The sequence below is a fragment of the Trichomycterus rosablanca genome, chromosome 7 (genome assembly GCF_030014385.1).
Source record: "Trichomycterus rosablanca isolate fTriRos1 chromosome 7, fTriRos1.hap1, whole genome shotgun sequence".
Classification (NCBI taxonomy): Eukaryota; Metazoa; Chordata; class Actinopteri; order Siluriformes; family Trichomycteridae; genus Trichomycterus; species Trichomycterus rosablanca.
Window position 1 is genome coordinate 20,952,962 of NC_085994.1, and position 13,348 is coordinate 20,966,309.

Here is a 13,348-nt window from a genome sequence, read left to right on the forward strand (position 1 = left end):
GTGGTGTATATTCTGATAAACAACAGGATGGTCCTGAAATAAAGATCGAAGTGATCTGAAATCGAGTGGAACGCAAAAACGCAGCCAATGCCTCGCCTTCATGGAGAATGACACTACTATATCCAAACAAGGTGAACGTCTATTTTAATCATTCTTTACTAAATACTGAGTTGTTTGGCTGAATTATATATCAGGACTGCAACTATTCATGTTATATGCGAGTTTGTTTTTACGTATGATTTAAGTATACACATGTATGTATTTCTTAGGAAATGTTCAAACGGCTAACCGGCTAGTTTGCGTGCGAATGTTTACATTAAGCAAACGCCCCAGCTGCCTTTATAACCAAATAAATACATGTTTTAGATTTTCAATGTAAATGCACTTTGCCAAGCTTATTTAAAACATGTTCATAAATATTTGGTTTATAGTGACAGACTTTGAAATAAACCACAATGTACATTTAAAACTCGTGTGTAGTGCCATAGTGACATGAGTAACTGATACACAAGCTACCATTATATTTTTCTACGCTTTAATTAGAATTATTTTGCTCATAACCACCTTTTAAAAACCTCTTATATATATACATATAGCTAACTTAACTAAAAGTTTACATATACATCAAAGGTATATGTAAGTCTTGGCATGTTTTACACTCCTTGGTTACATTCATGACAGAATACTGTAGTTACTCATTACACAAGGTTTATCAGTTCACAAGGTTATATCAAACAGTCTTGGACAATTTAGTGTCTCCAATTCGCCTCACCTGCATGTCTTTGGACTGTGGGAGGAAACCCACGCAGACACGGGGAGAACATGCACTCCACAACTCCACACAGAAAAGACCTGGGGAGACACTGCCCTACCTGGGGATCAAACCCAGGACCTTCTTGCCAATTTATGCAGCTGGGGTTTCCAAAATATGCTGGCTCAAATATACATACAATCTATATTTGAATTTGTAGAAAGTTCTATAATATAATATAATTTCATTTCTGCTGATTGTTTTGCTTGTGACCATACAAATCCGACTGCACACCTTAGAGTGATCCACAAGCATTACACATCCAAAGAAAATTGTATAAATGGTCATTTGTCGTTGTATCAAAAATGTCCCTATCCACAGTCATGCCACCTTACCCTTGTCATGGACTTACAGGCTGCTTTAAAAAAGAAGAAAGGAGTTTTGTGGCAAGATAAAACAAAGGTTGCGTTATTTGTCCCCAATGGCCAGAAACAATTTTTGAATAGACACTGTGAGGTTTCCAACCCCAATTACACTGTTACTACTGTCAATTAAAGTGGTGATAGTATTATGCTTTTGTTTTGATTTGCTGCCATTGAAGCTGTTTACAAAAAAAACAACCCTTCAGCACAACCTCAAACCATCAGCCAGGTTAAATCCTGGATGCAGTTGAGTGTTCTAGCAGGACATTAATCTAAAATGATGTTAAATCATGTCAAAATTAGGCATTTGGATTGGTCTTAATAAAGTATTAATTTCAATCCAATATGTGCCAGGAAACTGTACTGAAAAGTAAAATGGTAACAGACCAAGCCAAAGAGGTGCAAGTGCAGATAGCTATCAAAATCTTTGAATGTAAATATAGCCAGTTCTTAAAAACCTTTAGACTAAAGTTATATATGGATAGTAATACTTGATTACTGTGTCTTAAGGTATATCTAACCTGGCAATCTTATTTCCATTTGAGTTTCAGGTGTTCTTGAGCCTGTTCTTCCAGGCTCAGTAACCTTTGATAGAAGTATTTTGGCTCCTCTTCGGAATAACTATTTGTATGAGGAGTCTAAGGAGTGTTTTACATATAATTCTGCATGTTTGGTCACCAATGCAGCGCTACAAAAAAGGGTAAGTCGACTTATTAATTATATTTTTGCTTTGTTAGGTGCAATTTCTGTAAACACTGATGTTCTGTAAACACTAGGCAAACTAATGTAACGTGTGTTTCTGTGTGCTTCATAGTATTCTGATTTCCGTGCTGAGAAACAGGCAAAAGGATATTCTGAGGAGGAATTGGAGGAGTCATTTGGATTCTTGTTGTTTAATGATATATCCAGGGTACATACATGCAAAACTGAGCACAATCATGCAGCTGTACATAAATCTACTAATTAAGTAATACATTTCCTGACGACTTGTTTACCTTTATTTAAAGGCAAATAGGCTTGCGGATACAGGCTTAATTGTTGGGCAGGGGACTTGCACCACGCTTGGAGATTGCTCAAAAGGTAATTATTATCACAGCTGTAAATGGTTTATAGAGAATCATTTATCAGTGTATCTCACCTTTTTTCCTGGAATGTTGCTTCTGCAGCTTGACCCGCAAGCACTCTGGAATACACTGTATAGACAAAATTGAAATATTGAAACCCATTTCTTGAAATACGTTAGTGAGATTAAGTATACACCGAACAGCCACAACATTAAAACCACCTCCTTGTTTCTACACACACATTTTATCAGCTCCACTTACCATATAGGAGCACTTTGAAGTTCTACAATTACTGATTGTAGTCCATCTGTTTTTCTGCATGCTTTGTTATCCCCCTTTTATGCTGTTCTTCAATGGTCAGGACCACCACAGAGCAGGTATTATTTGGGTGGTGGATCATTCTCAGCACTGCAGTGACACTGACATGGTGGTGGTGTGTTAAGTGTGTGTTGTGCTGGTATGAGTGGATAAGACACAGCAATGCTGATGGAGTTTTTAAACACCTCACTGTCACTGCTGGACTGAGAATAGTCCACCAACCAAAAACATCCAGCCAACAGCACCCCGTGGGCAGCGTCCTGTGACCACTGATGAAGGTCTAGAAGATGACCAACTCAAACAGCAGCAATAGGTGAGCGACCGTCTCTGACTTTACATCTACACGGTGGACCAACTAGGTAGCAGTGTCTAACAGAGTGGACAGTGAGTGGACATGGTATTTAAAAACTCCTGCAACGCTGCTGTGTCTGATCCACTCATACCAGCACAACACACACTAACACACCACCACCATGTCTGCGGGGGTCCTGACCATTGAAGAACAGGGTATAAGCAGGTTAAAAAGATATGTAGAGAAACAGATGGAAGTGTTTCTATATGGTAAGTGGAGCTGATAAAATAGACAGTGAGTGTAGAAACAAGGAAGTGGTTTTAATGCTGATCAGTGTATTAACCACAGGCACTTTTCAGTGTATTTCTTTTACCCAGCTTTGCCAATGGTGACAACCCTAATACTATATAAATTGAAACCAAGACTTTTAGTGAAACTGGTTTCAGTTTCTCCTGTAGCATGAAAGCATAATGTCAAATCAAACTTATTTTTACACAGTGATAAACCAAACCTTCCCAGTGGTTGACTAAATAATACCTAGCCTGCATACATATACAGTATATATTTAGACTCTGACTATAAAAAGCAACATACAGTGTATCACAAAAGTGAGTACACCCCTCACATTTCTGCAGATATTTAAGTATATCTTTTCATGGGACAACACTGACAAAATGACACTTTGACACAATGAAAAGTAGTCTGTGTGCAGCTTATATAACAGTGTAAATTTATTCTTCCCTCAAAATAACTCAATATACAGCCATTAATGTCTAAACCACCGGCAACAAAAGTGAGTACACCCTTTAGTGAAAGTTCCTGAAGTGTCAATATTTTGTGTGGCCACCATTATTTCCCAGAACTGCCTTAACTCTCCTGGGCATGGAGTTTACCAGAGCTTCACAGGTTGCCACTGGAATGCTTTTCCACTCCTCCATGACGACATCACGGAGCTGGCGGATATTCGAGACTTTGCGCTCCTCCACCTTCCGCTTGAGGATGCCCCAAAGATGTTCTATTGGGTTTAGGTCTGGAGACATGCTTGGCCAGTCCATCACCTTTACCCTCAGCCTCTTCAATAAAGCAGTGGTCGTCTTAGAGGTGTGTTTGGGGTCATTATCATGCTGGAACACTGCCCTGCGACCCAGTTTCCAGAGGGAGGGGATCATGCTCTGCTTCAGTATTTCACAGTACATATTGGAGTTCATGCGTCCCTCAATGAAATGTAACTTCGCAACACCTGCTGCACTCATGCAGCCCCAGACCATGGCATTCCCACCACCATGCTTGACTGTAGGCATGACACACTTATCTTTGTACTCCTCACCTGATTGCCACCACACATGCTTGAGACCATCTGAACCAAACAAATTAATCTTGGTCTCATCAGACCATAGGACATGGTTCTAGTAATCCATGTCCTTTGTTGACATGTCTTCAGCAAATTGTTTGTGGGCTTTCTTGTGTAGAGACTTCAGAAGAGGCTTCCTTCTTGGGTGACAGCCATGCAGACCAATTTGATGTAGTGTGCGGCGTATGGTCTGAGCACTGACAGGCTGACCCCCCACCTTTTCAATCTCTGCAGCAATGCTGACAGCACTCCTGCGCCTATCTTTCAAAGACAGCAGTTGGATGTGACGCTGAGCACGTGCACTCAGCTTCTTTGGACGACCAACGCGAGGTCTGTTCTGAGTGGACCCTGCTCTTTTAAAACGCTGGATGATCTTGGCCACTGTGCTGCAGCTCAGTTTCAGGGTGTTGGCAATCTTCTTGTAGCCTTGGCCATCTTCATGTAGCGCAACAATTCGTCTTTTAAGATCCTCAGAGAGTTCTTTGCCATGAGGTGCCATGTTGGAACTTTCAGTGACCAGTATGAGAGAGTGTGAGAGCTGTACTACTAAATTGAACACACCTGCTCCCTATGCACACCTGAGACCTAGTAACACTAGGTCACATGACATTTTGGAGGGAAAATGACAAGCAGTGCTCAATTTGGACATTTAGGGGTGTAGTCTCTTAGGGGTGTACTCACTTTTGTTGCCGGTGGTTTAGACATTAATGGCTGTATATTGAGTTATTTTGAGGGAAGAATAAATTTACACTGTTATATAAGCTGCACACAGACTACTTTTTATTGTGTCAAAGTATCATTTTGTCAGTGTTGTCCCATGAAAAGATATACTTAAATATCTGCAGAAATGTGAGGGGTGTACTCACTTTTGTGATACACTGTAGCAACTCTAGCAGCCCCAAATAAGCATGTTGGCATTTGATGATAAAACAATTATTGTTGACATAAAAACAATTACAAATTACAAACTGTAAACAGGTGGAAAAGAATTGCTTAGTTAATAGTAATAAATCTGGAAATACTCACTATGACTTTATACATATCTGGATACACTGTGCTTAGACCAGGATGTCATTGGTTGTGAAAGTGAAAGCTTAAATATATAGCTTTATAATGCAGAGAAATAAAATAGAAACTGAAAGTGCAAGTGTGTTTAGTTCGAAGTACTTAGGAAGTATTTTAGCAAGTCAAGGCACATAAAAATTAAATAATTAGATATTACACATGCTATAAATGTAAACACATTTCTGTGTCTCGTTCCTATAGGTACCCATAAGGTACCCTAGTTAAATCGGGTGTGCAAAAACACAGCACATACTGTGCTGCTCAGTCTTATTTGTCATTAAATCACGTCATTAAAACCTTAATATAGTACCCACAGTCATTCTGTACAGAGATCAGAATAAAATGGTATTACAATAAGTCACAGAGGGGTGTTTAAATAAGTCACTTATTGGTCAAAGTTCACTCGTGAATGTGTTTAGCTTTTTTCATGTACACACACTTTCTCGTTCATGCTGTCTTTTTTTCCTGCTGTTTTTACTCTTGTACATAGATGAGATCACCAACACATTTTCTTCAGTTGGGTGCATACTGTGCTGGTGGGATCTGATTGGTCTAGACTGGTTAAGAAAAAAAAAAAAAGAGAGCAAAGGAACCCTTCCCCCATGTTCAACTGTTGACAGAGCTTGCTCAATTAATCGGAAAGCACCAACAAATGTTGATAATTGAAAGAAAATTTCCAAACATAGTAACACATACTATGTTTGGAAATTTTCTTTCAATTATCAAACACCATACATATATACTATATACACAGATCAGCCATAACATTGGTCTCCTGTGGGGGTCCTGACCATAGAAGAACAGGGTGAAAGCAGGCTAAAAATTTATGTAGCGAAACAGATGGACTGCAGTCAGTAATTGTAGAACTAGAAAGTGCTCCTATATGGAAGTGGAACTGATAAAATGGACAGTGAGTGTAGAAACGAGGTGGTTTTAATGTTACACCTGATCGGTGTATATTTGTAATATCATGTACTGTAAGTGTTTGAGTCAGTTGTTTATAATTACTGTTGTTAAAATGATCTCTTTGTCTGTGTTAGGTGTGTATATCTCAAAGTACTCAGACTGTCTTGACCTGAAGCGCTGGTATGATGGGAAAAAGGGCTACATTGTCCTGTTTAAGCTGACTAAGGTAAAAAGATAAATCAAAAAACTATAGTAGGCATTCTGTCATGACTGTGATTGTGATTGTTGCCATTTTTAACCATAATTTGATCAGTTTGTTTTGACTAAAAGTGTTTAAAAGAAATTGTATTTCACATATATGTTAGAATTTAGTTTTTAGAAATCATTATGCTTTGTCAACAGGGTCGAGTCAAGGAAGTAACAGAAAACTATACACAGAATTTCACACCTCCAACTGCTGGGTATGACTGTCATGTGTCAGAGCAGCTCAGAGCAGTATGTGCAACCACCAGCTCCTTCCTGGCCTTTGAACGGACTCAGGTAACAATGGTCTCTTTGTTTATCCAGTTTAGCTTTGACTCAGCTTTACTGATGCCAGTTTTACCAAATCTGAAACATGCAGAATACTGCTATTGTAGAGCACAAAGCAAACAGTGTGAAGAGCAGCAGTGAAAAGTATCACACATTACAGTCTGTTTTTAAATTATAAACATTACAACATCATGAAACATTTTAGGTGGACAATAATATATATATAATTTACTGATTAATACATCGATCAGCCATAACATTAAAACCACCTCTTTGTTTCTACACACACTGTCCATTTTATCAGCTACACTTACCATATAGAAGCACTTTGTAGTTCTACAGTTACTGACTGTAGTCCATCTGTTTCTCTGCATGATTTGTTAGCCCCCTTTCATGTTGTTCTTCAATGGTCAGGACTCTCCCAGGACCACCACAGAGTAGGTATTATTTAGGTGGTGGATCATTCTCAGCATTGCAGTGACACTGACATGGTGGTGGTGTGTTAGTGTGTGTTGTGCTGGTATGAATGGATAAGACAGCAGCACTGCTGGAGTTTTTAAATCTCTCACTGTCACTGCTGGACTGAGAATAATCCATCAACCAAAAATATCCAGCCAACAGTGCCCCATGGGCAGCGTCCTGTGACCACTGATGAAGGTCTAGAAGATGACCAACTCAAACAGCAGCAATAGATAGAACAGTATTTAAAAACTCCACTGCAGCGCTGCTGTGTCTGATCCATTCATACCAGCACAACACACTAACATACCACCACCATTATGTTGCCAGAGTTTTCTGTCATTGAGCAAACTCCAAGCAGGCTGTCATATGTTTTTTTTTACTCAACAGTGGCCTCCTTGTGATAATTCGTCTTTTTTTAAATCACATTCCAGCCGCTCAGGTGGCGCAGCGGTAAAACATGCTAGCACACCAGAGCTGACATTTCGATCTGGGCTGGGCGGCTACATGAACAACGATTGGCTTGTTGTTCATACAAGTCGGGAAGCTGGAGAGGGACCTCATAACTGATGCAATTACGACCTCTGCTGGCTGATTGATGGCACCTGCACAGAGTCGAGGAATAATGTGGACAGGGTGTGGCTCTCCATACACAAAGCTAATCCACATATGAACCTCATGCTGGTGAAAAGATGCAGTAGGCTACTGCACAAGTGGTGGAGGACGTGTCTCGCTCACCTCAATCAGAAGGGGGGATTAGCATCAGTAGAGAGGAAGTGAAATGCAGTCGGGTAATTGGATACGACTAGATTGTTCTAGATTGTTCTTCTGAAAGAAATCAATTTCTAGTGTTTGGGAACATTGTCAGAGCAGAAAAGAGGAAGTTTTCTTCCAGGACAACTTTGTACATGACTTGTTTGATATGTCCTCCAGAAACACAAATCTACACTATTACAGCCTTGTTGAAACAGATCATCACTGTTTCTTCAATTAATTCCACAGTGGGTGCGAGACACTGTGGCTTGGAGACCTTTCCAGGTCTCAGGCTGCCCATTGCACAGTGTTGAGCAAATAGGATTTGGTTTCGGAGATTCTGTATGAACTGTACCTCATTAAGTAGAATGAAACATGCTTGTGTTGGAATTTAACGTACTTGGTCTCATACTATTATTTGGGAATCTCCAATCTCTCATGCATCTTGGACCATGGAAGATTCCCCAATATCACAGCTGAGATTTGAGCTAGCACTTAAGACTGCTGCAAGATGTGCATGTGTGTGTTTTAACAGCATTTTAGGTGAATGGTCCTATCGTGTTGATAAAGGACATTATTAGGAATTAGGAATTATTGAAATTATTTTATAAAATGTGTTCCACTGTTCTTGGTCAAGTTGTTCACAATTTTTCTTACAGACTGTAATGCTTGATACAATTTTGCAATCTTTATATTCTGTTTTGGGAAAACCTTTAACAATCAATATTCACTTGATACTTGCTTACTTCACTGCTTTTCACAGATATACATCTTTTGAATGCTAATTAAACATGTATGCAGTTTATTAGGCCTTAATGGGTTGAATTTCTGCTATGAAAGAAACCAATATTTGAACTAAATTATATTTCACATTCCTCAATGGTTGACTGAATTAACTCTTAAATAACTGTACACTAGTTTAATTGGTTGTATTATTGTTGTATTATTATTTAGACCATTTGCAGTGGTCTAAATCCTGTTTTTATTTTTGTTTAACTAAATTTCTTTGTTAAAATGAGGGTCAGAGTTGAATATTTTGGCCTACTTTACAAGGTTAATGCTTTGTTTTGCAGTATTACATGTACGAACTGCTCGATGGAAGAAAGGTTGAGCAATGCCCAAGGCATGTGCTACCATTTGCTATCGTGTGTTTCTCTTACGGAAAAACTTGCACCCTGCTCAAGGAGAAAAGGTCAGCACAACCAGTGACTTTTATTGTTTTTTGCATAATGTTCTTGAATGATTTCACTTGAATACCAGTAATGGTAATCTTTAACTATCATGGATACTGTACAGTACACAATGTATGCAGGTCTCCTTTTCTTAACAGTACTAAAGCATTAAATGAATAAGTCAAATTCTGATTTTATATTCATTTGTAAAGTACTCGTCTACTTATTATTACATTTTAATTATTTAAATCTAATGTAATAATTGACAGCAAATCATTTATATTTAGGTCTAAGTCTTGACTAAAGACAGTCATTTACATTGTTTTACTTAAAATTTACATTTTCTATACACTGGCTTACCTTAGCTCTGCAACAATCACGTTGGTTTAAAAAAGAACAAATGTAAATACCCTCAAACACTTGATTTGCACCTTTTGTATGACACCTGCTGAGTAAGTAAACAAAGCATCCTCATGCTAATTTCTAAATGTCTGTCTTTTCTCTTGTGTCTTTTTAGTCAAGAGAACACATGTAAGTATTGCATTCACTATATATGTACATTGTTTAACATTATACAGCACATTTAAACCATATGCATATTGGTGTGATCGTTAACAGTAATACATGATAATTACTTTAGATTGTTGCCTTTTTCTGATATTTAATGAACACCTTTAATTTCAGCATTTCATTACCAGCCCTGGAGGGGCCAACTCAAGATTGGCTCCATTGTGTACAACATTGGGTTGAGGTCCATCCATGGAGCAATGTTCCCAGCAAATCTGTACGTTCATCTAAGTCACTGATTTACACTACAAAAAGAATGTATGCAAATATACAGGGATGGACAACATAACAGAAACACCACATAAAAATAGAGTTTGACTTTAAAGTGACTTTCAAATCACAATTACAAACACAGCTGCACAGGTAACTTCTAATGCAGGGGTGTCAAACTCATTTTCACCAAGGGCCACATCTGCATTATGGTAGCCCTCAAAGGGCTGATTGTAACATGCAGTCTACATGTGAGATGCAGTCTGCCTTTTAAGTCTTAGATAATTTGATGTTTTTCTCTAAATTCTGTGTTTGGTGTCAAAATGCCAAATTTATACTGTATATTTATAATATATATCTACATTTATATTGTACTCCTTTACCACAGACACAGCCTCATAACAAAAGAGACATACCGTTTTTTCTTCTTGAAGCACAAATTTGTATTTATATTGTACTCCTTTACAACAGACGGCCTCATAACAAAAGAGACGTACCGGTTTTTCTTCTTGAAGCACAAGTGTATTCACTTTCCCATCTTTCATTAAATTTCTTTCCTTCTGCTTCAATTTTCTCTTCTTGTACATTTTGGGATTATTTGTAGATATTTCTCAACATCACTTGTTGGAAACCGCCTCAGTTAAACGCTATTGTGGAAACACTGCCATCTAGTGGCGGGATGCGGTGTATTTTAAGACAATCGACAATCATACGTCTTTTAGACTCTTGCCTTGAGTTTGACACGTGTTCTATACTTTCTTTTTTAACAATTAACATTTTAATATGTGTTAAAGCAGCAGGAGGTGATCAACTAAATCCCAAAAGAAGCCAAGTTAGCCTAGCACCACATGTTCCAAGGTGTCTTAAACATGGTATCAGTGTGTGTCAACCATGGACAAACAAATGGACACTGTTGCAAGTCTAAGCTTACAGACACTGATTAAACATTTTAATATTTAATATCTTTTTTTGTTTTGATATACTTGCTGAGAATGCCTATGAGCAGTCACAGCAAAAAAACTTGTGACAAGTGGCTTTATTTAACCAACAGCGTCCAGCTGTTAACTATGATGGGAGATCTAGCCAAGATGTAGCCTAGTGGTTAAGATACTGGACTAGTAATTAAAAGGTCACTGGTTTGAGCCCAACTACTGCCAGGTTGTCACTGTTGGACCCTTGAGCAAGGCCCTTAACCCTCAATTGCTCAGACTGTATACTGTCACAGTACTGTAAGTCGCTTTGGATAAAAGCGTCTGCTAAATGCAGAATGTAAATGTGAATAATAGTATAAGCAGCAATTGTGTAAAATCATACAACCGGTGGTTACTTTGGATGGGTGCAAAATTGTTAAAGACCTGTATGACAGCATTCCAGAAAAACAATTAAAGCTGTTCTAGAGACCCTGTTTCTTACTAGGTTTTTGACGTTAAAAATTCATGGCTTTTCTCTTATTTCGTCCATCCCTTGTATATTGTATTATGGTGCATTTAATTTACATGAAATATTGTAAACTAAAACACAATACTAATTTTTTTTTTCTTAGTCCAAAGACAGTTCAAGTACACCATGTCATCGGAGTCTCAGAACTGAGGAAGACATTACCACAAGCAGTTTTTGAAACTTCCCTCCTTGGTGAAGGTATGATTGAGGTTTAAATGATGTCATCTTATAAATGGAATTAGGACTGCTTTTTTGTTAATGTATTGCTCAAATGTTTAATTCTCTATATAGAATGCAGTATGTAATTAAAATTAAATACCATATTATTTTTTATTCAGTCTTTCTAGATAGCAGATGGTTTAGCTTGTATGATGTCATCTCCTATGAAACAAAAAATGACCTGGCTCTTTTAACCCAGGAGTTGAAGAGGAAAGACTTGGTAAGTCTTATGCACTTGAAATCAGGGATAAAGGAAATAAATAAGTTGTTAAACTAATGACTAAAAGTCACTACACTGATTTTCTTTTCTTCTACAGGCACTTGTTGTATGTTTAACAGATGGTGGCTTTCTTGTGCTGTTACACTTATCTAATTTCCTCTCCTATGAAGGTGATAATTTAAAAAAATATTAGTATTTGTATACAATTTTGATTATTTTTGTATAATTTAGTATGTTACACAAGTAATAAAATGTTGAAATCTTTAGGGTCAGGGATTGATAAAACATTTGTCCTCCAAGGAATGTTTATTTTTCCAGACTCAAGAACTGTACCGAGAGGTTAGTATATTTCTATTATAATTATAATTTATAATGATAATATACACTGATCAGCCATAACATTAAAACCACCTCCTTGTTTCTACACTCACTGTCCATTTTATCAACTCCACTTACTATATAGAAGCACTTTGTAGTTCTACGATTACTGACTGTAGTCCATCTGTTTCTCTGCATATTTTTTAGCCCCCTTTCACACTGTTCTTCAATGATCAGGACCACCACAGATCAGGTATTATTTAGGGGGTGGATGATTCTCAGCACTGCAGTGACACTGACATGGTGGTGGTGTGTTAGTGTGTGTTGTGCTGGTATGAGTGGATCAGACACAGCAGCGCTGCTGGAGTTTTTAAATACCGTGTCCACTCACTGTCCACTCTATTAGACACTCCTACCTAGTTGGTTCATCTTGTAGATGTAAAGTCAGAGACGATCGCTGCTGTTTAAGTTGGTCACCTTCTAGACCTTCATCAGTGGTCACAGGACGCTGCCCACGGGGCGCTGTTGGCTGGATGTTTTTGGTTGGTGGACTATTCTCAGTCCAGCAGTGACAGTGTTTAAAAACTCCATCAGCACTGCTGTGTTTATCCACTCATACCAGCACAACACACACTAACACACCACCACCATGTTAATGTCACTGCAGTTCTGAGAATGACCCACCACCCAAATATAACCTACTCTGTAGTGGTACTTGGAGAGTCCTGACCATTGAAGAACAGCATGAAAGGGGGCTAACAAAGCATGCAGAGAAACAGAACTACAAAGTGCTTCTATATGGTAAGTGGAGCTGATAAAATGGACAATGTGTGTAGAAACAAGGAGGTGGTTTTAATGTTATGGCTGATCGGTGTATATATATTATAATAATATAGTATATGAATAATATTGTACATATTTTTTGCATTACTCCAATTTTTTGTCCCAATTTGCAAATATCAAATTCCCCCTGTGCATTTTTGCAACCTGTTATTTGCACAACACCCTTGCTAACAAGTAAATCCGCCATTCACTTTTACATTGACCAGAGGCAGATTCCTACAGTGAGCTTTAACAGGTATTGATAACACATTATGCTCTGTGTATTTTTCCACTACTCAACCAGTGGCAAGACTTGAACCTGGGTTTCCACGGCTATGTTCCCTGTCTTAACGATTTAAGACATACTTGCCCTGCAGGTTTTACATATTTTTGATGTCATGTCTATGAGTCTAATTACTGTTTTCTTTTTCTTTTAGAGACCAAAAGTGATCACAACAGGAATATAAT

General features: G+C 38.1%; 1 protein-coding gene across 1 annotated transcript; it reads left to right on the plus strand.

Moving 5' to 3' along the window:
• The first annotated feature begins 1,548 nt into the window (after nt 1-1,548).
• On the plus strand, nt 1,549-13,347 carry LOC134318018 (protein TASOR-like). The gene is made up of 12 exons (XM_062998758.1): nt 1,549-1,606; nt 1,725-1,873; nt 1,988-2,083; nt 2,181-2,253; nt 6,304-6,395; nt 6,572-6,709; nt 8,986-9,104; nt 9,602-9,615; nt 9,769-9,868; nt 11,405-11,499; nt 11,640-11,740; nt 13,318-13,347. The coding sequence occupies exons 1-12, from the start codon at nt 1,549-1,551 to the stop codon at nt 13,345-13,347; spliced, it is 1,065 nt and encodes a 354-aa protein (XP_062854828.1).
• The last annotated feature ends 1 nt before the right edge of the window (nt 13,348 follows it).